At 35.2% G+C, this 23,628-nt stretch overlaps 3 protein-coding genes and 1 non-coding gene across 4 annotated transcripts; 2 read left to right on the forward strand and 2 right to left on the reverse strand.

Annotated features, from left to right (window-relative positions):
- Window positions 1-667: 667 nt before the first annotated feature.
- LOC137828026 (uncharacterized) lies at window positions 668-11,542 on the forward strand. Its single transcript, XM_068634424.1, has 12 exons — window positions 668-1,088; window positions 1,507-2,957; window positions 3,232-3,239; window positions 3,558-3,739; window positions 6,784-6,844; window positions 6,941-7,039; window positions 7,645-7,739; window positions 8,146-8,259; window positions 8,770-8,837; window positions 10,199-10,309; window positions 10,475-10,697; window positions 11,225-11,542. Exons 2-12 carry the CDS (start codon window positions 1,606-1,608, stop codon window positions 11,333-11,335), a joined length of 2,424 nt encoding a protein of 807 aa, XP_068490525.1. The 5' UTR covers window positions 668-1,088; window positions 1,507-1,605; the 3' UTR covers window positions 11,336-11,542.
- Window positions 11,543-14,448: 2,906 nt separating this feature from the next.
- LOC137828810 (uncharacterized) lies at window positions 14,449-15,539 on the reverse strand. The gene is made up of 2 exons (XM_068635522.1): window positions 15,314-15,539; window positions 14,449-15,055 (listed from the first exon to the last, which is right to left on the reverse strand). Exon 2 carries the CDS (start codon window positions 15,048-15,050, stop codon window positions 14,661-14,663), a length of 390 nt encoding a protein of 129 aa, XP_068491623.1. The 5' UTR covers window positions 15,051-15,055; window positions 15,314-15,539; the 3' UTR covers window positions 14,449-14,660.
- An 828-nt stretch (window positions 15,540-16,367) lies between these two features.
- TRNAI-AAU (transfer RNA isoleucine (anticodon AAU)) lies at window positions 16,368-16,441 on the forward strand. Its single transcript has one exon. It is a non-coding gene; the product is annotated as a tRNA-Ile (tRNA).
- A 1,860-nt stretch (window positions 16,442-18,301) lies between these two features.
- LOC137829533 (uncharacterized) lies at window positions 18,302-19,450 on the reverse strand. The gene has a single exon (XM_068636353.1). The coding sequence runs from the start codon at window positions 19,372-19,374 to the stop codon at window positions 18,424-18,426; it is 951 nt and encodes a 316-aa protein (XP_068492454.1). The 5' UTR covers window positions 19,375-19,450; the 3' UTR covers window positions 18,302-18,423.
- Between the last annotated feature and the right edge of the window lie 4,178 nt (window positions 19,451-23,628).

Raw genomic sequence — 23,628 nt, forward strand, 5'->3', positions numbered from 1 at the left:
CGAGAACAAGGATTCGAGAACATAACTTCATGACACACATCATAAAACCATTACAATATCAATCATCTATCACTTACAGTAATGGCACTAAGCGAAGGTGGCGTTGCTGAAACGTAAGCCTTTTGCTCCAAAGGGTTTAAGTTGATTGAAACCTATCGGCCAATCGCATGACCTAAGAAATTGCAATTCACCGAGCTTAAACATGCATTAAAAGTTCAAACAAGTGACAACCAAAATTAGAGCTTAATCACGTAATTAAAACACATAACATGGTAAAACAACTTATAAATTATGATTTAAGAGAAAACTAAGACCTACTCTAATTATCCGTACAGGTAGGAGCTCAACACGATTGATATAAATAGATAAACATCCTAAGATAGGAGATAATTAATCCTTCATTATTGCCATGTACTTGCCAATTAGATTGAGAAGTGATTTGAACATCAAATACAATTACAAATACTTCTACCAAGATCAAAACAAAAAACCAAAAGTGAAATAAAAAGATGAAGATAAAGATCCAAATTAAAATTGAAATGAGGTTATAAGTACAAAATACAACACAAGAGTTCTATGTATAGCTCCAAGAACAAGTGACATGTTAGCAAAGGGTAGATTGGTCACACAATTAACATAAGTATGGGCATGCGCTGCGGCATGTGTTTCGGAACTCTTGGGTGGATTGCACACAATACGAGACACCGCGATTACAGAATGAAAAAAGAGAGATACATCGCAATTAAATTACACACAATTTACATGCTTTTCAAAGGACTGCGAACGTTTCACGCAGCCTGCTCAAACCAGACAGGCACAACGTAGCTGAACAAAAAGAAAGAGGGTCACATCACTCTCATCCCCCACCCTCCTAAGATTAAGCAAACCATTCTAGGGTTTATTTTCCAAATTTCACAATTTTTTCTTCGATTACTCTTTTCTTGTTTCTTTCTGTCTGTTCCGTGTAACGAGACAACTACGAGTAGCGCTGTTTCGTCATTCCATCTGCATTCATTACTTAGCATATAACGTTCATTTGGCTTTCACATTCATCTCCTTCGGGGAAACACTGCTTCTCGTTATTCCAGGTTCGTTATTTCTTTGCCTATGCTTTACTTGTATTTAATTATTTTTGAGATCTGTTACTGCTACATTTTTAGTTGTTATTTTACACTTTTTTCTTTTGCTTAGTTCGTACGCTTATTATACCGTTGTTTCTAATCGTACTTGAACTGCATGTATGTACCTGCGATGTCTAAGAAGTAATTCCATATTTTCAAATTGAATTTTTTATTTGCTTTACACGCTGTTAATTTGATTTGGTGCTGAATATATCGGGATGATGCATCAATTACTGTCTCCCTCGTCACTTTGGCTTTGTGTTAGGTTTGAATGTTGCCATTATGTGTTTCAGTGTTGGTGATGCGTTTGTTGTACGCATTGAGTGCTTGTCAAAATTGGTGTGTCCTTGTGTGGTTTCCTAAACTTTTTTTTGGTGCCGTACAGTTACTGAGTTTCGTACAACCTACGGGTTGCTGAGGCAGGGATTGTCTTAGCTGCCAGATTCTCTCGTTTTAAGTTTTATGACTGTGTTGGCTTTTCATTATGAGTGGCGCACCTAAGAGATCTCATGAAGAGTCTGTTTATCCATCTTCGAAGCACCCGCATGAAGATTCTGGTACATATTCGAAGTTGGTTTCATCATCAGTTTCAAATGAATACCACATGCCTTATGATATAAATCAGGATTCACGGGTGGCAAAAGCACCCCGAACTGAGTTTCGCGATGCAGATAGACGATCTCCACTTCATCCTGTGTATCAGATATCTTCATCTTTAAGTGACTCTCATGCAGATCATCCTATTGGTCCGGAGAACAGGACAGAATCAAGGGATGCCAAGGATATTAGAGACATCCGGTTAGAGAATCGTGATACAAAGACAGAAAAAAAGGAATTGTATGGTGAAGCAAGAAGGGATCCTCCAAGTGCTAAGAGTGAAAAGGATGTGCGTGTAGAAGGTAAAGGAGATGACAACAAAGATATTAGGCATGATCGAGATAGTCATAGTGATCTTAAAGGTGACATCAAGACAGAGAAAGATGGTTATAATGTGGTTAGCAGTCACTTGAATTGGAAAGATTCAAAAGAGTACCATCGAGGAAAAAGATATTCTGATGCTCCTAGTGGGAGTTTGGACACATGGCAAATTTTACGGGGAAATACGCAAGGTTCAGTTGAGGTTGGGAAGGACAGTTCAACAACAGAAGAAAGGGATTTTGTCGAAGCTCATGAAGCTGTTGCAGAGAACAAAGTTGATCCTAAAGGTGATGATAGAACTAAAGAGAAAGACAGAAAGAGGAAGGAAGTGAAGCATCGGGACTGGGGAGATAGGGAAAAAGAAAGAAGTGATCGTAGAAACAGTACACAAGTTAGCAGTAGTATTGGTGACTGCAAAGAACCTGCTAAGGAAGATAGAGATGTAGAAAGGTTAGAGAAGGAGAAAAAAGATCTTTCAAAAGAGAAAGAAAATTTAAGAGAGAGGGAAAAAGATCAAATGAAGAGGGAATTGTTGAATGGAATGGAGAAAGAGATTTCAAATAACGAGAAGGAACCTGTTGATGGATTGGCCAAACTTCCTGAACATGGAATTCTGTTACCAGAGCAGAAGAAACAAAAAGATGTTGATAGCTGGAAAAATGTAGACAGAGAAGCTAGAGAGAAGAGAAAAGAAAGGGAGGCTGATTTAGAAGGAGACAAGTCTGATAAGCGTAGTAGGTGTCTTGACAAGGAAGCAAATGATGGGTGTGCTGATGGAGAAGGGGTGATGGAGAAGGAGAGAGAGGTCTATAATTATAGTAGTCAGCAGCACCGCAAGAGAATACAACGATCTAGAGGGAGCCCTCAGGTGCCTAACCGGGAGCCTCGATTCAGATCTTGTGCCCAAGACAATGATGGGTACTTTCTTCCTCTACCTTTCTTGGTTTTTTAATTGCTTGCAAATTTGAGGATCCAGCATGTTGTATCTTTTCATTATCTTATGAAGTTTTTGTTTGTTTTAATTTAAATTTAAACCATTTGTTTCAGCTATAAAAGTTGAATATTCATAATTCTATTTGTTAGAAATTTCTTTGTCTAAATTGATTGAATCCTATTTCTATGGTGTTTTTAGTTAAGGTCCTTCATAATATATTTTCACTTTAGTGATTATATCTAGCTATATTTTTTGCAGGTCTCAAGGTATGGTGTCATTTTGTTTCATGGGTTGATTTAATGTAAGACTACTGAATTTGTACCTTCATGAAATAATTCAGGTTTTAGCAGATTGCTATTATTAACCCTTTGCTTTTATATTTTATGATTTATTCTCTTCCTTCCATATTTTTGAATTTCGTTTACTCTTATTTCTTAATCTGTTGTTTGATGTGATGTTGTTATCAGTTACTAGTCTATTGTTGGTACATGATACTACATGTTGATGGAATGGAGAAAGTTAGAGCTTGATGTTTCTTCTACTTTCCTTTGCATGTCCACTATATATAATTTCTGGTATTTCAGGTAAAATAGAAGTTTCTTCTGTTGTTTACAAAGTTGGTGAAAGCATGCAAGAGCTGATAAAATTGTGGAAGGAATATGAATCATCTCAATCTCAAATAGAAAAAAATGGTGAAAGCTCTAATAATGGTCCCACTCTGGAAATTCGGATACCATCTGAGCATGTCACGGCTACAAACCGCCAAGTAAGCTTTTTGTTGTTGTTCATTTTATAGAATTGAAGAATGTGTGTCTTCATTTTTTTGTAAGGGGAGGGGGGTAGAGACTGTGGTGGTGGTGGCTTTTTTTGTTACACCGAGTATTATTGTTCCTGCTTATTTGCTGCAAAATTAATTTTAAATCTTTGTTGTTTTTTGTTTTCTCTTGATTTATTTATTTCATATCTGATGTCTGTATACTTGTAATGTCAAAGACAAGTCAGAAAGGTTTGAGGACTATGATCCATAGTGGCTGACAATCATGCTCCTTAAATATTTTACGATCTTTTTATTCTCCAAATTTTTGTTTGCATGTTCCTCATATTTTCTTTTGTTTTCCCTTGTCTTTATCTTATGCTTGTTGATGCAATAAATATAATGTTTACTGTCCATTTTTTTTTTAAAGTTCTTTACTTCTTGTTGATTCCTTCTTTCCATTAACATAAATTTGTTGAAATACTAAAATACTGGTTTTAACTTTTCTTCATTCAACCCTTTTGCTACTACCATATGGATTCCTCTAACTGTGACTTGGAATATAGTTAGCCATTTTCCACAATTTTCTGGAAACTATTGGATGCCCTTTATACAGAGCTGGCTTGTTGAAAAGTTGTAAATGATAATCTCTGCTCTTTCATATGGTTTCACTTCAATATTCAAAGGTCCTATTCTCTATTTTTGAACACTCAAACTTTTGAGATTTATTTTAGTTTTGAGTTTTTGAAAGGATGTCGCCATTTGTTCCTGAAGAAAGTAAAGATTACATAGAAACTATTTTCTAGTGTCTATATACTTTGTGACAGAAACAATATAAATGAGTTTTGCTATGGTATTGGACATCATTATTATATTGTATATCTGTTAAGTAATTGCTTATTAAGTGGTTCAATTTATTTGATAAAGTTGTGAGTTATCTCCCCCTTTTAAATTGGATGATATATGTTGTACTGTTTGAAAATTGTTAAGCCAAAGATATTGTAATACTTCAGCATAACTGTGATAAATCCCCCCCCTTGTCTATATAACTATTTGTGCCATTACATTGGTGTTTAGAAGCCTTAAATTTAAATTTAGTTTTAAAATTGGGATTCTGAATCCTCCAAGTACTCTAAGGTTGAACAATACTATTAATTGTGTTTTTTTGCAAATTTAGCTGTCAATTTTCTTAAATAACATTGTTTCTAATTCTTTCATGATCTAATCTAGCCTCTGTTAACCTTTAGAGTTGGAAATTTTTAAAATGTTGTTTGTCTATTCATCCAGGATGCTCTGAGACATCAATATCCATATTCTGCCAATTATCTGGTACCTCTTGATTTATTCAAATCTTCTGCTTCTTCCATAGTAACACCTGTCTGTATGTGAGACTGTGATTGATTTTTGGTCAAGTGACGATGCCCTAACTTATAGATGTCCTTGAAAGATTGAGTTAAAACCCTTGCTTTTGCTTGCTAGAGTATTTTTACAACCAAACAACTGCAGGCCTGAACTTTTCTATTGATCTTGAATTGTTTTCAATATGTAAGCCTTCCTATACTTCTATCCAATAGCATGTTTTTATTACATTGAGCAGTTGAAAGATTGATAATGACCAGGATACCTGATTTTTCAACCATACTACTTTAAGCCTTTAACCTTCCTTTTGGAGAAAGAAACTAGTCATTCATTATTGAAAACTGGATTAGTGTGGCTGGTTTGGCCCAAAAAAACAGGACTTCTTCTGAGGTCCAGTCTGACCATCCGTGAATGACTAGTGAGCCAAGCCTAGTTGAAATTCCATTATGGAGTTTGTCCATGGGGCTGATGAGCAAACAACTTTCATTTTTTTTAAGCTTTTAATATTGACATCTGAGACCGGGACTTCTGGTAGCATCATTGAAAACTACTATATGCATTATAGTTTGTAATGAAGATTATATTTTGAAAATATGCTTGTAGAGTGAATGAATGATTTTTTTTTTTATTTAACAATATCTTTAGAATGTTTCTCTATTAAAAATGGACTAGGCTTAACTTGATCCCAAACCCTAGCTTAAGGGGTTAGGTTTGCCTAACCCTTATAAAAATATATTTTGGTCATGTTAGTAATCAATGTTGGACATCTTAACAACGCCCATCTACCAAGTACTGACTTATATATAGAGTGTGTATGTTTATAGGTGGCCAAACTCATATATGACTAGATAGGCTCTAATACCATATGAGAAATGGGCTAGGCTTAATCCTTAAAGCTGATTGGCAGAAAGATTTCTGTGCCGAATAAGAAGTATTTTGGCCATAATTTCAAATTGATGAAGGAAAATATTCTTAATAGTCTATTTGTTTCAAAATATATCTTGTTGAAAAATGTCATTTTATCTGTTTATTTAGAAAACCAAGACGGCATTGAATACCTTTTCTTGAACTTGATCCTTGTCTTTTTATATGAGGGCAAAAGCCTTTGCCCAGTGGTAAGGTTGCTGTCCTTGATCTTGTGGGTTCAGACCCTGTCAACCTCTCTGCTTGTGGGAATAAGGCTACATCCATCTACTCTTTCTAAACCTCACAAGGTTGGAACCTCGTGCATTGGGTTTCCCTTTAAGTTTTGTCTTTTCATATCTCAACTGTGGTATGAGAGAACATTGGGGAACATCAATGGAGTTGGAAGCATTGATTGAGATATTTGATAGTTTTTTAATCCTTGTGGATATTTTTGAAATAGAGACATATATAATTAGCCATTTTGATAAAATAAAAAAATATAGATGACTGATTTGTACTCTTAGACATGTAAGAAAAGCCCATGCCTAGAGCATTAAACTAAAGACTGTGGAAGTGGGGTGTTTTTTTTCTTCCTACTTGTATTCCCTTTTTCTTTTCCATCTGCTTTTTGTGGATCTGGGAACATTTTGTGTGATGTTAATGTTTTGATGAATTGAGTTTTTCTTTTGCGTCTTTGCTTTTTGTTCTGTATAATATAAAATCTAAATCAGGATACTATTTATTTTCAATAGATGCAATCCATGTCTTGAGAATTACATTATTACATTCAGGTCAGAGGTGGCCAGCTTTGGGGGACTGATGTGTACACATACGATTCAGATCTTGTTGCTGGTATGTGTTTTTAAAAAGCAGATGCATTACCATTTTCTTAGAACTGATCTTGTCTGACAACAGTATGTATATCGCAATTTTTTTGCACCTGCACAGTTCTAATGCATACAGGTTACTGTCGCCCAACAGCGTCTCCACCTCCTATGGCCATACAAGAATTGCGTGTGACTGTTCGTGTGCTACCTCCTCAAGATTGTATGTCCTTACAGCTTGTCTTTACTTTTTCTCAAAACCTTTTTGTTATGTCAAAATGCCTTTTCAGAAAAGATATTTAGATCTAGGTTCTAGGTTCTAGGTTGCTTCTTGACAAGTTTTTCTCACATTATGAGTATTTTAAAATCTCCTGGTTGAACTTAATTTGTTATTAAACTGTTTGAAAAGGTTTATGATCGAGTTATTCTTTTCAAATAATTAAATATGGATCTACATTCTAGAACAATCAAGCTGGATTGTCTCCTACGTCCCCTCATATTTTGCTCAGATGTACCCTTTAGAACTGCTTATTGTCAGACTCAAAAAGTGTAATGGCTCTGGGAATTTTTTTGGGTTAGGACTTGATTCTTGTGGACTGAAATCTACTTTTATCTCACAGTCATGCCCACTAAGTAAGCACCCTTCTTGAAACTTATTTAATTGCATGTGCACAATTATTTTGTTGGAATTTTATATAATTGTTTATCTTCTTGTGGCTGGCAATATAGCCAAGTGTCAGTTTTATGGTTTCCTTTCTGTTTTTGTGGCTATAGATACTGTTTTCTTTTTGAATAATCTAATGATGGTAATTATGTATGCAATATCAGGCTATATTTCTACACTGAGAAACAATGTACGTTCCCGAGCTTGGGGTGCAGCGATTGGCTGTAGTTATAGAGTTGAGCGGTGTTGCATCGTGAAGGTAGTATCAGAACCCCTGCAAAGTCTCCTTTTGCCCTTTGCAATTTTCAGTTCATGCAGTTATATGAGTCGTAGTGGTTTTATATGTTCTAAATGTTGTCATGTAATCTACTTCATTATTTTCCATAGCAAATATAATGTCCGTTTAATAAATTTGTTCTCTTCTGTTTCTAGCGAATCAGAGTTTTGTTTGAATGCTTCAGTTCTGGTTTTATAACACGTTAAACTTCCTAATGAGGACATTGTTTTGGTGGAAGAAGTTCTTGACCTTAAAATGGGTCTGTACATCTACTATTAACATCTGCATCATTGTGCAAAATGGAAATATCTAAATATTTTTTATTGGTTGAACCTGGTATCTATCAATATTAAAACTCTATTTAACTGCTCATTTTGTTGCTCTTCAGAAAGGAGGTGGAACTATTGATCTTGAACCTTGCCTTACACATACATCAGCTATTGAACCCACCCTTGCTCCAGTGACTATTGAGAGGACAATGACTACCAGGGCTGCAGCTTCGGTTTGTCCGTCATCTTATAATAAAAAACTTACCACAATTAATCAAGAATTATAATTTTAGATTATGATCCATGCCTACTTTATTTATGTTAGCTAATTTGATTTTAATTTTTTTGTTTGATTAATATTTTGTTTCTGCTGTGGCCATATATGAACTTTCTGACTCATGCATTTTTTTAACATTTGTGTTTTATTAATTTCTTTTTCTACCCCCACATCCCCTCTTTTGAGTTAAGGTGTTGGTGTTTTAATTACTGTTGTATTTGTGGGCTGTTCAGTAATTAAATTGATTAAATTCTATTTCTGGCTTTAGTAATTGTGCATTGCTCTGCTTTCTAAAATTGATATTTTTTTCCTCCACAAAGGTGGGTAATAGGCGAGATCAGATAGTGCAAACTGCCTTTTGTTTTTGTAGTGGATCCGTTTTCTTTTGCATCTTCCAGGAGTTACCTTTCAATGGGTTGCTATATATAGAAAAGCAGCTATTACCGTGGTGTCTATTATTTTTCAGAATGCATTGCGGCAACAAAGATTTGTTCGAGAAGTCACAATACAGTACAATCTCTGCAATGAACCTTGGTACGTGTTAAGGATTTTGGCAAATGATCCTAAGTCCACAAGTAGTAAAATAAATTTTTAATTTCAAGTTTCAAATGTCAAGGGATTAGCACAGTACTCAAGTTATAAAATGTTTATTTATTAGTTTCTGAAAAATTAAATATTTTGTTTTATTTAAAATTGAAATTAATACTAGAAGATAAAAAGATAAGTAATAAGAAAGATAAAGAAATAAAACTCTGAACTGAGAATGTTCTTGAACAATTGACTGGAAAATATATTAGAATGTGATGTGATAAACTATAATACGAAGATGCTATGGTTGAATTTCACATAACTACCCCTAATGTAAATTACTTAAAAACTTATCTTGGTAAATCTCAATCATATTATCAACTCATGAAATTATTCAAATATTATTTCCTTAAGTGAACATAAATTGATTTATTATAATTTGCAAGAGATTATAATCAATCAATCAACATAATAAAACTAGAGTTTTTAAAGATGCACAATGAAAATCAATTTATTCTTAGCATTAATTTCAGTTAGGTGTTCTTCCCAATATCCTAGATTTGAAAGCATTTTTCAATGTCAATTAAGTCCCATTTAAACACCAAATATAGAGGAAAACAATATAATTGAAATAAACCTTTGATGAATTCAAAATCAAATGTTTACATGAGTTTTGATCTCGTTACATCTAATTCTAACAAAAATGGAAACTAGTTACTCATGTTCTCGCTTGTGAGTAATTTCTGACGATTGAAAGTTGATTCGTTCGGGATGAATGCTTGAAGAGATGTTTTTCAACCGTCACTCTAACAATTTAGGATTTTTTTGCCCACCAGAAGTTATGTAACACCTCTCCTTAGATCTTCATTTATAAGAATTCTATTGGGACCCAGATAAAAGCTATTGAGTTTTTTTTTTGCAACTTTTTTTATATTGTCCTTTGAAATCTTATCTCTTGACCTATTTTATCTCACATTTTCAACAAACCATCAAAATTGTTTCATTTATTAACTATGTTATATTAAATATAAGAACTTTAAAGTAAAAATATTTTTTGACAATAAAAGTCCAAACGCGTAGAATATATGTTCAAGAATCATTGTGAAATTTTTTTTATTAAGTTTTTGTTTGCAAAATGTTTAATATGATTTTCTGATGTCTTTGTATAGAAATAATAGAAACCAATTATTTTTTTGTAAAATTTGAAAATATCTTAGCCTTAGGCAATGCATTGTGGAATATCTTGCAATATTTCTTTTGCTAAATTAGAACCTGACATCCAATACTTATTTTTCAGCTTACTGTGATTACTATATAAACCTACTATCTATACTCGTGATTATAATTTATAATTCTGTTAATGTCAGGGTCAAATATAGTATAAGCATTGTTGCTGACAAGGGTTTAAAAAGGCCCCTCTACACATCTGCTCGTTTGAAGAAGGGAGAAGTAATGTATTTGGAGACACATTTGTCCAGGTATTTTTTATATGATCCGTACTGCCTTTTAAATTGTGAAATTTTGAAGAATCCACGATGTGATCTTGAAAAGTATTATTCCGTTTTAAAGGTCTTCCAGAAAAGTCTGAGTTCTTGAAGAAATTCCTATTGGTGTTCTTCTCATAACGATTCATTTATTTGTAGATACGAACTTTGTTTTACTGGAGAGAAGATGGTCAAGGCTACACCAGCAACTCAGATGCATGACCCTAAGTCTCAAAATCACCACGCACATTCTGCAAATGGTGAAAAGAATGATTGTGAGAATGTCTTGATTGACGCATTCCGTTGGTCTCGTTGTAAGAAGCCTCTGCCACAGAAAGTGATGCGTACAATTGGCATCCCTCTGCCTCTTGAACATATTGAGGTATTTTTGAATCACTTTACATTTATTTCAACTGGCATGTTGAATAATGTCTTCAGAATTTTTCCCCTTCTTTCCTTTGTGAGTTCCATTGATTTTATACATTATTGTTTGTTGTTAAACCCTGGAAGGAGATAGGGTTTCCTCAAATGAGATAGATTCAGTAGCCTCCAGCCATTGGGGTTTGACTTTGGGGTGTTAAGTTCTCCAGTCATTAGTCGTCTGTTTTCAAAGTCAGCGTGCAAGTTGCATACCTGCTCTCTTGTTTCAGTTTCTTTATAAAACAGAAAGCCTTTTTATGTTGGCCTATTGTTAACTTGATACGTTTTGAAAATTTCTAAGCACTATATATAGTCAAGTTCACATGGTGATCTTCACTAGTCTTTTCTCTCTTGGTCCTTGTTTGGCTTTCTTCAATTTCTTTGCAAAATCACCCTAATTACAATTGCCATGCTACTCAAAGTACATTCAGAATGTATATTTAAACTTTTCAATTGTATCATAATTGAAATTCTGGACTTGCTGTCCAGGTACTGGAGGAAAGTTTGGACTGGGAAGATGTACAATGGTCGCAGACTGGTGTCTGGATTGCTGGAAAGGAATATGCCTTGGCACGGGTGCATTTCTTGTCAATGAATTAATTTGTCACAGTTTTGGGAGGTGGGGGATAGGTGAGTTTGTAAACCCCTTTTTATGTATTTTAGGCCCGATAGTGGGATGATATATACTTATTTCGAAAGACATTGTGCCATCTAACTCAAGATGTAGTTTGAGGCATGGCGATTGTTCTTCAATAAACAAATATTTACGCTGTAATATTTCTCTAAATTCATTCCTACTTGCTTCAACTGTTGCTCGTGCTGTCTTAAAAAGCTTCAATTGTGTCACTCGATAAATCCGGCTTATACATTGTATTGCATTGTATTCTGTTATAGTTTACTTTTAAAGAAAAATATTGGTCTGAGTTGACTAACGGGTTGGACTATTTTTTATGAACATTTTTAGAAAAGAAAAACAAAGAAAAAATGTACACAATTGATTAATTAGTTAAAATTAGTTTATAAAGAATACTGAGTTTTTTACCCGTGTAAATGAGCTTGTTTGTAAGTTAGTTTGTATAAATTTTTTGTATTCATTAAATTTTTATTTTTAAGTTGTATAAGTTAATTTTAATCTATTGGAGAAATTAATTTTATTTTATTTTTATAAAAAAAATTGGATTTTTTTCCAAACAAATATTTTTACTTTATGGAGAAATTATATGTCATCTTTTTAAGTACAATAAATGTCTGTATAATAATCATATTTCCTTTTTCCAAAATTTTCTTTCATTTATGCAGAGTTTTGTAGAAGAATAATGCTGGGGTATGCCATGGGGACTTACAAACCAATAAGCAAGTAAAAAAATGAAGCAGTTTAAAATATCAAAAACAAAGTAATGCAAGTGAAAATAAAACTAGACGACCCTATATGGAAGTGCAATTGACACACTTCCGTTGTAAGAACAACTATTACAAAGTTTATTGAGATTTCTTTAGAAGCATTTTCCAAAAATTAAGAAGACTTAAAATAAATGCAATATTTTTATAGTGAACAATTAATGCATTTAGTTTTGTAGTCTTCAAACACTAAGCATTACCAAAACAAAACAAGTCTCATTAATGTGTCCAACACAAAGGATACATTGTGAATATGAAGGAGGTTTACTTCTTAGTGAAAAGTAATCATACTTAGAGTATATGAGATGAAATTATATCTACATGTAATAAATAATAAATATTTCATGTGAGGTATAGTCATTTACTTATCAGCAATTGGCTAGAAATATATTACATGTTACAACAAATTTATAAGTAAAATGTGCATGAAAAAACATTATATTCATACACTTATTAATGATAAGTAGTCAATAAAAGATGATTTTCTTAGCTTATCTAACTATTTGTATATAACCTCTAAATAATATGACACATTTATCAATTATTGTTCAATATCTTTAAGTAAGTTCATGTGATTGACCATGACTCTTCGTTTATATTCAATAATGTAGTCACAATATGATATCCATAATATTCATCAACAATGTTAAATATATAATGATGGAAGTTGACATGAATTTATATAACATTAAAACCTCATTCATGTCAATGTTATCTTGAAATTATTCCTTACTTGACTTTCAAATACATATTTCTTACCCTAATTCACTTTATGTAAGAGATTTGAAGACTATGGTTTTTATTGAGTATATAATTAAAAAGTAACTTATTTTAAAAGTATGTTATAATTTATATATGAACAATGAATCAAATTAACATGTCTAAGTATATTATACTTTTGTAATATCTAACTTTTTCTAGAAACCTACATAATCTTAAATGTAATTTAATCACTTGTTTTCTAATAAAAAATTACTAAAGCTTTTTTTATTGAACTCAATTACATATGTAACAAATGGTTTATGCATTTGTCAAATTTGGTAGGAAGAAACCTATGGATGAACTAGAAAATGTCATTTTAAATAACGTGGAAGATTTAAAGTCATCAAGAATTTTCAAAACTTTAATCATTTGGATGTTGAAATATTAGCATCTAACTGAAGAAAAAAGCTATGATTATATTGATTTCAATCTATTTAAGTAAAAAAAGAAATACGGCTGTTGTGTAAAAGAAAGAACATTAAAATGCACTATTTATACAATGACATTTGGCATATATTTAGAAAATCTTCTCCACAGACACTTAAGGTAGAGAGAGAAAAAAAACGATTTCTTATATATGGATGAACTAGTTTGCAAAAATTATTTCTTATTGATTTTTTTAAAATTTGTTTTTTAATTCTTAAACTAATTTTAACTTGAAATTCTGTTCTTATAGAACTGTTTATGTCCGAACATACTCTTCAACAGCGACGTATATATTGTGTTGTATGTAAAATTTTAATGTTAAAAACATAACCTTTCCTGTACGAAGAGCAGTGATAGAAACATCTTGAATCTATAGAAACAACTTGAATAAAAAAATGGTCCTTCCACTGTATGAAGAGCAACATACACGAAAAACAACCATCAATCTAGTGCTATAAAAATATTATTATATTATTTATTCTTACATGAAAGATTATCTCCCATTTGTGAGTGAAAATCAGTTGCTTTTTTACAACCCATAGATAAGAAATGGTTTCAATACTCTTGTTCTTCAATAGTACAAAATTCTCATTTTGAATTGCTATATGTTATTGAAGTTAGTACAAAAACACTGTTAAACATACCCTGAATAAAATTACACGAAAAAACATACGCAGCCGTGCCTATTTCCTTATAAACCTTCGAATGGCAGCAGACTGAATGATAGCAGGTCCAATGATCAGCTGAGTTGCATTTCTCATATAATAGAGCCTGTGATTGAATCGTTCCTTGGAATTTATTAATAAACGGCTTTTCTATTCATATTGCTGCAAGCCTGGTATTGAAATTATAATAGTTGGTTGCCTTTATTAACAAGGTAACGCTTTCTTGACAGAAAAAAAATTCCAATCCAATTGTTAAGTCCAAAAAACATATAGGTATTCAGGGAAAATTCCGAACTTGGTCAGTAATCATACGTGTGATGCAGAACATTGCCAAACAAGATAAGTAAGTGCATAAACTGCAACTCAAATGTGCAAGCTACAGTAATAGAAGCCAGCAGTAGCTGGTACAAGAATGAGTTCCATCTTTCTGGTGTGTACCTACAAAGATAAAGAGTACGAATGTTGCAAAAATTGTATGTCATTCTCATGTATCTGCTTCATACTTTTAGAAAGCATTTCAAATTTCCCATTATGAATAACACATCAATCCCAACAATAAACTTAAAAATATGGGATTGGGGAATTAGCATTCAAAATTTCAAGCTATATACATCTGCCTCTTCAACCTGCTTCACTGTACAAAATAATCCAATCATTTTCACAAACAGTTTCAACTATGGGGGGGCACTCAACTTGCACTGCAACCATGGCAACCTCTTCTCTCCCTTGAGTGAGATGAAAATCTCACGGGCACTCGAGTTGTTCTCAAACAGATCCAAAGCAAGAAAGTAGAGCTGTTCATCAACCCCTTGCAACTCATCCAACACCTTAATGCACTTGCTTATGGAGAACCTGTCCTCATTCTTCAAAATTGCATTGGCCCTCATCTTTGAAGCAGCAGCAATCTCCAGCATGGCCTCCACAATGGCATCGCCGTTAGCCTTACGGCTTCGCTTTCGGCCACCGGAACCAGACGGCACAACAACCTGGTGACGCTTGTGTCCATCCAACATATGCACGTCTTCTCCAGAGTCAGAAGAGCCATCCTCATCCACATAAGCCATTTCCACTGTAAAAAGTAAAATAATCACAACACCAATCAAAATTACGGTCATGCCTATCCTAGCTAATTCCCACTGCACAGTATAATTCACCAACAATGGGAGAAACCATAACACCGAAAATTCAAAACTACAGAAAACAAGGAACCCTAAAGCTAATTCTCACTAAGCACACGAAGTTCAACAGACCCAGAATGAAAAGAGAGCATTTTTAATTTAGGGGTAGGTTTGCAATGCGATTAAGGAAAGGGAACGAAACATAGTACCGTGTCGAAGTGCGGATTCCGCGAGTTAGAGTAGAGAAGCTTTGGGGGAATTGCGATCTTCTTAGAGACTTGATCACTGAAAACGCATTAATCAAAGTTCGTACAATGCGTGAAATCACTGCAACTTGGAAAACCCTAACAGGAAGAGGACACCGAAGGAAGAAGACAGTGCTTTATTCCGTCTTCATAATTAAATAGTTATACCAAAACTGTCTTTTTGTTTTGCTCTTATTTAATATTTTTCTTTTATTATGAAATGGTGAATTAATTAACCTATTTCTTATTGTGTCTATTCTATAGTGACAACAATTTTAGTACCGATATAATATTTTAAATCTAAAAAATATTAAAATATACTTAAAAAAATTATTTTTCATTAGGCTGTTTATCTCCCTGCAACAAACGCTCCAGCAACCATTACCATGAGATTATATGTTGACCTTAGTGGTAAAATTCTTTGCAAGAACATTCAGATTGATCATAACATGTTGCAAGAATTATAGTTTCAGTCAAAATACAAATTCGTTTTACAAACTACACTAAAAAATCTTCAAATTTCTTCAAATTTGATATATTATTAAAATATTTTATTTTGTAAAAATAATTTTCGTTTGTTAGAATATCATGCTAATAATTAGTATGAGGGGTGAAATAATTTCTTAATTACTTTTAAAATTGATTTGTGTTGAGAATGATATTTCAACATTATTTAATGTTTTAATACTTAGTACTTATTAACTATAATACTTTGTTTTTAATAGGCATTATGTTACTTTTGAATTAATACTATTTACAGTTAATTTTGATAGTGTCATAAAATGATATGCTTGAATATATATTAATAAAATAATTAAATGTCGTCGTTAACTTAAGAATAATAATTCATTATCTATCTATATTGGAATAATATATTCAATAAATATTAAATATAAAATTTATTGAATAATTTTTGGAAATACTGAGATGTACTAATATTTAAAGTATTAAATATTTATTTAACCCATAAAGTCAAATCTTTAAAGTTTTAAAATAGTCTAGCATCCAATTAACATGTGGCCTATTAGCTCAGCTGGTTAGAGCGTCGTGCTAATAACGCGAAGGTCGCAGGTTCGAGACCTGCATGGGCCACCCAATACCTTTTTGCTTTTTGTATTATCTCATTTGGCTCAACACACCCTAGTGGCTAACTAGTTAGCTCTGTTTGTAGACATAAAACAATTAATTATATAATTGATTTTGACATAAATTTTAAGGAATCTGTTCTGCACTTAGTTGTGTTGTGTTGATAGCAGTGAGTGAACCTGATTCCAGCGTATGCTCCACTCTTGAGCATCCATGCTATATTGCATTTCAATGTCTTCCTCAGTCTCAGGGGATATATGCTTCCCAAGTGAAAACTTTCCCAAAAGAACCATCTTTTCTATCTTCTCTCATTCCTTCTTTCTTTCTCAAAGGGAACGAATAATTAACTTTCTTTCTCTCTCCAGCCAACACACAACCACAAATTAACCTGCTTCACTTTTAATAATTTTTTTAATTTTAGATGGATATTGTTTCTGTGTTGCTGAGACAATAAGAACGCTTCCTCCCAACTTTCTTTTTTTTACAGCTGCTCCTATCTGTATATATATAGTGCTCTTTACCACAAGTTCATCGAATCTGTCAAGTCTAGGAACATATTTTGGCGTCTCCTTTTCTGTTGTAGAAAATAATAGTTGCTTAGTAGAACTTTCTGTCCCTCGTTTACCAAAATTAAAATTACCCAAACACCTGAAACCTACAGTGAAAGAGAAGAATAAATGGTTGTCACTTCAATATACAAAAGGGAGTTTCTGTCCCTCCTTTTATGTGTTTTCCCCCTTACTTTTTATCTCTATTTTTCCTATATCTTCCTTTTAATCAAGTACAGAAGGTTTACTTTTGGAAACTGCAAAACACTAGAAGGATTTGGATGCAATGAACTAAACAAGGAACACCCAATTAACTTAACCCCACGTTTAATCAAATTTAAAACCATAAATTTATGAATTCTTTTACTATATATAATCTGTTCCTATTCATTTCCTTTTAAAGTAACTTGTTTTCATAACTTACACCTCTAACATGGGTCAATTCAATCAAGTATTATAGTAATATAACATTTTTAGTAAGATTTGGTAGTTCTTAAACTTATGAACCACACTTCATACCATTTTACTGTTTCGGTAATTTACATTATAATTCTTATAAGATTAAATATATTTTCAATTATTCCAAAATCAAAGCTTTATAATTTTAGTTCCTATATAATATTTTCTTTATTTTTCATCTCTATAAAATTTAAAATTATTGGTTTTAGCCATTGTAAAATATTCGAATTTCAATTAAAAAAGTTATTTATAATTTTCATCCTTTAATAAATTACTACAAATAAATTGTTACATATTTATTTAAGAGACTTTTGAACCGCGTGTTATATGTTATATAACAGTATGCTACAACCTTCTGTGTTTTAGAATAGGTATTGAACATTTTATTTAACATATAAGTAGTTAATAACTAGCGTCATACAATAAATTCATAAAAATGGTGATATTTAATTTTAGAGAAAATAAAAAAACCAAAATTTCATAATGAAAGCTAACTTATTTTACTAGTTGAAGTCAAACTTAAGTTGTTTACTTATGATTTGCTATAACCTATCAAAGTTATTCTAAGTAGTTGACATCATTATTCAACATCATCTAATACAAATAATACAATAATAGGTAAGAGAGGACATAATCTCATAACGTAAAAATAAAAACATAAATTTTTAACCGTATTTTGAGAAGATACATTAGAAAGATTCAAAAAACCTGAACCAAAGTTCCGAAGAAATTAACATCATTAAATAATTTTTCTTTTTTATACATTATCCAACTTTATTTCTAGTTAATATGAATGTAGACTAAAATTGAATTACTAATTACTAATTACTTTGAATATAAAAAAAATAAAATTTATAAATTATGAAAATTGATATTAATTAGATTGTATATATACTAGATAAAAAAATCTATACATAAGTAACTGTCTGCAGCAAAGTGGGATGATTCAAAAAGTGAGTTTTCCTAGCATTCTAATTGGATCTAGAGAGTGTGTGTAGGGTGGGAAAGAATCCCCAACAAAGTCATCCTAACATCAATCAAACTTTTGTACAAACTCTTCACTCTTTCCTCAATAATTTCAACCCCATTCTCCAGTTCCCTGCAGCTTATCTTTAGTCTCTCAACAGCATACTTCATCTCTTTTTCCTTTTTACCCTTCATCTGCTCCTTCAATTCTCTAGCTGCAGCCTCTGTCTGCATCAACAAAGATGACCAACATCTGCTTCTCTGCACCTTCTTCTTCTCAGCACTCCCTTCTGCTTGTTTTTCCAACTCCTGCAACATCCTCAACCAAGAACTCGTAGCCTCAGACATCTTCATCAGGGGCAGTCCACGTTTTGGATCAAACGATAGACCAACCTCAAGAAACCTGCAGGACATCAAGGCCATGGCTTTAGACCCACACATAACCTCACTCAGTTCGGTTTCATGACACAGCTTTTGCTGCAACATCTTCTTCAAACAAGAGTCACCGTGGTTCTCCATAGCTTTGCACCTCTTTTCCATGCTTTGGCAGGACTCCAAAAGTTCCAAAGCACGAGTTGTAGGCTTTCCAGCACCACCCTTATCAGCCAAATGCAAAACCACCCTCAATGAGTCCACGTACTTATCGATGTGTTCCATTTTGTCCATAAAATAATTGCATGCATCAAGAATCTCAACATTGTCTTCTAGGTACTTATCAACAGCACCACGATCAGCACAGTCTTTGTAACAAATGTTCACAAGAGAATCTGAGGCTATTTTCTGTGTGGTGATAGCAGCATCAAGCAACTGGGGCAGCCCAAATTCGTCTTGTGACCGGAGGGTGTCGAGCTCCGCCGCAAGTTTCCGGTCAAAGCGGGTTTTTTGCGGCAAAGGCGCCACCTTAGTTGGTGCTTTTGGCTGAAGGTGGCGTATGGGGAGTCTCCTTAGGAAGGTTGGTGTTCTCATAATTGGTGTGAGGAAGCAAGTAAGCAGAATACTTGGTATGAAATGTTTGAATTGGAGAGATGCATGCACACATAAGTTGAGTAATTGATAAGGTGGTGCAATATATATTTATAGAGAGAGGGAAAAGGACATGTGAGAATATGAGATTGAATTGCGATAGAATGCATGATACTGATATGAAGAAAAGAGGGTGGCTGGATGCCGTTGAAAGGTGTGTGGAGGGGTCCACTCAAATTCTCTTTTAATTTGCGGTGAACTAAATAATTGGATGACAACGGTGGCTGTTTCTTTTGTCTTGTTTTGTTTTGTTTTATTGAAAGTGAGCTAGCTGTACTGAGTGTGCGTGGTGAATGAGAAGACTACCACGTATTCTCGACTACTCACTCTCATGGACCCAATTGCTTTCACCAATGTGCCTTTGCTTCCAATTATTGGGACACACTCTTGCATAACAATAACAGTATACACACAAACCTACGGTGCCACAAATTATTACTGTCGTATCACATTATTACATTGTTTTCTACATATGTAATTAGGTTCTATTCCTTTTTTCATAAGCTAAGCCATTATTAGTAATTATGTTATATAAAATCTTCTTACAAAAGTACAAAATCCTTACCTTCATTCTCCGTTCTTCAATCTCTCGGTCTCATAATTTTTTGGATTCGTTGTCAAGCCTATGCAGGCCACGGAGTACGCAGATTGAAATTTGTAAATTCACAGTCTCACACTTAAGTTAGTTTTGATTTGACATCAGTTCAAAATTTTTGGATTAAATCTTTTGTATTTAGAGACTTTGAGGTAATCTTCTATTTATAATAACTGTCTTGGATTTATAATGGTATGAGGTGATCTTCTAATTCTCTTAGACCTAACAGACCTAATAATTGTATTTTAATCCTAATTTACAAATGCTTTGTTATGTATAATCGTTAATGACATAATTTAGATATTTCACACTTGTCGCATGCGGAACGTTCTGAAGTGATACAGGTATAGGTTTGGTCTCTGGTTATTCGGCATCCTGATAATACACTTGTTTCTCAAGTTTGAGTGAAATGAAGAATTTATCTTGAGGATTTTGAAAGAAAAAATCACTTTCTTTGCCTTATTCATCGCATGACCGACTTGATGTGATGTTATCAGATGACCTGAGATGTCGAGTGTTTGTGATCTCCTTCCCTAAGTATATATGTCCCCGGATCCAAGGAGGTTTAACCTACGAAGAGTCTATAATGTGATGGTTAGTTGGATGTGACGTGTGTCAGAATGTTCTGAGTCGCGTAATCTGGGTCGTTGAAGGTATGATGATAAAAGGGTTGAGATTGTACATGACAATTCATATTCGCCCATCTTCATGCCTATAAATAGCAAACGTTGTGGGTTCTGTACCGTCCCGTCCCCGGGCGTTGACCAAAGTCAAAGTCAACGATTAAGTCAAAGTCAACATATAGTGGGACCACTCGAGGAGTCCAAGGAAGGAAGTCAACAGACTGACCGCTTGAGGCGTCGCCAAGAGAAGGCGTCGCCAAGATGAGGCGTTGTCAAGAGAAGGCGTCGCCAAAATAAGGCGTCGTCAAAATAAGGCATCGCCAGGAGAGGGTGTCACCAGGTTGAAGCATCACTGGGTTAAGATGTAGCCCAGAACAGTAACAAAGAGAAGAGAAAGGTGGCTTCAAGGCCATGGTTCTAGTACCAGTAGGGAGTAACCTGACTCGTGAAGTACTCATGCCACCGCTGGGAGGCCTCTGGGATAGATACGACCCATGAGAGGGCCACGCCCAGGGGAAAACCACGTGCGTAGTGCAAGAGGAAGGTAGATACACTCCCAGGGGAAGTGACTAGAGGTTGGGGCGTCTGAGTTGGCACCCAGAAAGTCACCCCACGCGCCAGATGCACTTCGAGGAAAGAGGACTCGCACAATGGAATAACCCTAAATTGGGTTACGACGCTGTGAGGCTCTCTGCGTAGAATAACGATCAAGTCAGAAGAACACGTGGCAATAAGCACTGGAATATCAATATTTTCCTGAAAGTTCGCTAAGGTACGCGTTAATTTAGCTTACGTATCAAATGTTTCAAGGCACATTTTGATACTCTTTCAATGCGCTTTAACACGCTTTAAATGCGGGAGGTGTATAAAAAGGGGCCTTGGGACGTTTGAAAGAAAAGTTTTTTTAACCTAATTCCCACAGTTTACACAGAGTCAAAAAACCCTAGTTGTTTCACGGCGCACCCACTGTGCGCACATGCAATTAGGGCACACAGTATTAGCCACTCAGTATTATTCGACCACCTTCAGAGCATCCTTTCACGGTGTTCCGATACGGAGGTGTGTCACCCTTTGATGTTTCTCGCTAGCTGACTTGATCGTCGGAGTGCAAACGGCCGCGAGGGCGCCCCTTTGTTCACTTCTTTTCAGGTACTCACAGATGGAGCAGAACGAAGGTGCCCTAGCTCGCGAGGACAAGCCACGCATAGAGACGACCCTGGTCAACCGACGGGAACATTTGGCGCCCACCGTGGGGCCGATATAAAACATCAGTCCCATCACACAGTTTTTCAGTTCCAGTTGCAGTTTCCAACCCAGTTCCAGTTCTCAAATCGCACGATAGTCAGGAAGGTTTCCACAAACCGCGAAAATGAGACCTGTACGTGCTAGGAGTGAAGAGATGACCATGCAACAGCTCATGGGTATGATGCAGGGATTGCAAGAAGCAATGGCAACGTCGAAAGCGGAGCAAGAGCGCATGCAAGCGGATCTCGTGACATCTCAGGCGAGAAACGATGAGCTCCACCGTATCAACGAGGAACTACGCCGCGGGTGGCGCAACGTAGACGAGCCTGAGACTGTCACCCTACCAAGAGAATTCTCAACGCCGTTCTCACAGGCGATTCTAGAGACAACGATCCCCAACACATTCACGGGGCCCAAAGTAACTTTCACAGGGATAGAGGACCCTGAGGCGCACCTCACTGCTTTTGACATGCAGATGATGCTGGTAGGCGGATCTGGAAGAGCTGTTTGCTACCATATCAAAGTATCGCCTCAAATTAAACCCAGAAAAGTGCGTTTTTGGCGTGAAGGCAGGGGAGTTCTTGGGGTTTATGCTCACTGAGAGGGGGATAGAGGCGAACCCCGATAAGTGTGCAACTATCATCGCCATGAGAAGCCCGACATCAATTAAAGAAGTTCAGCAATTGACTGGGAGGATGGCAGCTTTGTCAAGGTTTGTGTCTACTGGAGGGGAGAAGGGTCACCCCTACTTCCAATGAATCAAGAGGTATAGCCGTTTTGCATGGACAGAGGAGTACCGAGGATTGTGTGGGCTTACCACACCACGCCCCAATCTTCCACCATGGAGACGCCTTTCAGCCTAGTATATGGGTCGGACGCCATAATCCCAGTGGAGATCGACGAGAGCTCGCCTCGTTTTCTAGGGTTCGTGGTAGAAGAATCCAACGAAGAAAGGAAAGTGAACCTGGATCTGATAGACGAAACTAGAGAAGAGGCGAGAATAAAGGCTGAGGCTGTGAAAAGAAGAGTAGAGCGTCAATACAGCTCTAAGGTGAAGCTGCGACAATTCCAAGTTGGTGATCTGGTCATGAGGAAGGCTCATCCTTACGAGTTGGAAAACAAGTTGTCTCTAAAATGGACTGGACCGTTCAGAGTAATCAAAGCCAAGGGGAATGGTTCATATAAGTTAGAGACTCTAGAAGGAGGCCCCATCCCACGTAGTTGGAATGCGGTGAATTTAAAGTTTTATTTTAGTTGAAATTTTGTAAAGGGGACACTCTTTTACCCTCCCGGGGGTTTTTTAACGAGGTCACCCAAATAAAGAAAAAAGAAGTTTAAGATATTTCTGCCTTAGTTTTTCCCTCTCATGTAAGATCAAAGATTAAAGAAACAAAGACAAAGATTCAAGGCGTCGCCAAGATGAAGCGTCGCCAAGATGGGGCGTCGCCAAGAGAAGACGTTGCCAAGATGAGGCGTTGTCAAGATGAGGCGACACCAAGAGAAGGTGCCGCCAAGATAAGGCGTCGCCAGATAAAGGAACGGAGGTCAGATTCAAAGCAATATAACAGGTATGTTCAATATAAGTTAAAAATCCGGATGCCCAGTCCTTGAGCAAGGGTTAAGGGATTCCTTCGGGACGCCCCCTCCTCAGGTATGAATAGCTAGCCCCGGTATCAGATGTTAAACATAAGGTAAAAATCCAGGTGCCTTGTCCTTGAGCAGGGGTTAAGGGAT

This window comes from Phaseolus vulgaris, chromosome 7 (genome assembly GCF_000499845.2).
Source record: "Phaseolus vulgaris cultivar G19833 chromosome 7, P. vulgaris v2.0, whole genome shotgun sequence".
Classification (NCBI taxonomy): Eukaryota; Viridiplantae; Streptophyta; class Magnoliopsida; order Fabales; family Fabaceae; genus Phaseolus; species Phaseolus vulgaris.

Coding starts and splice junctions, on each gene's coding strand:
- LOC137828026 (XM_068634424.1), top strand. CDS start 1,606: ATGAGTGGCGCACCTAAGAGATCTCATGAAGAGTCTGTTTATCCATCT. Junction 6,845..6,940: donor CGATTCAGATCTTGTTGCTG/GTATGTGTTTTT, acceptor GCACCTGCACAG/TTCTAATGCATACAGGTTAC. Junction 8,260..8,769: donor CTACCAGGGCTGCAGCTTCG/GTTTGTCCGTCA, acceptor ATTATTTTTCAG/AATGCATTGCGGCAACAAAG.
- LOC137828810 (XM_068635522.1), bottom strand. CDS start 15,050: ATGGCTTATGTGGATGAGGATGGCTCTTCTGACTCTGGAGAAGACGTG.
- LOC137829533 (XM_068636353.1), bottom strand. CDS start 19,374: ATGAGAACACCAACCTTCCTAAGGAGACTCCCCATACGCCACCTTCAG.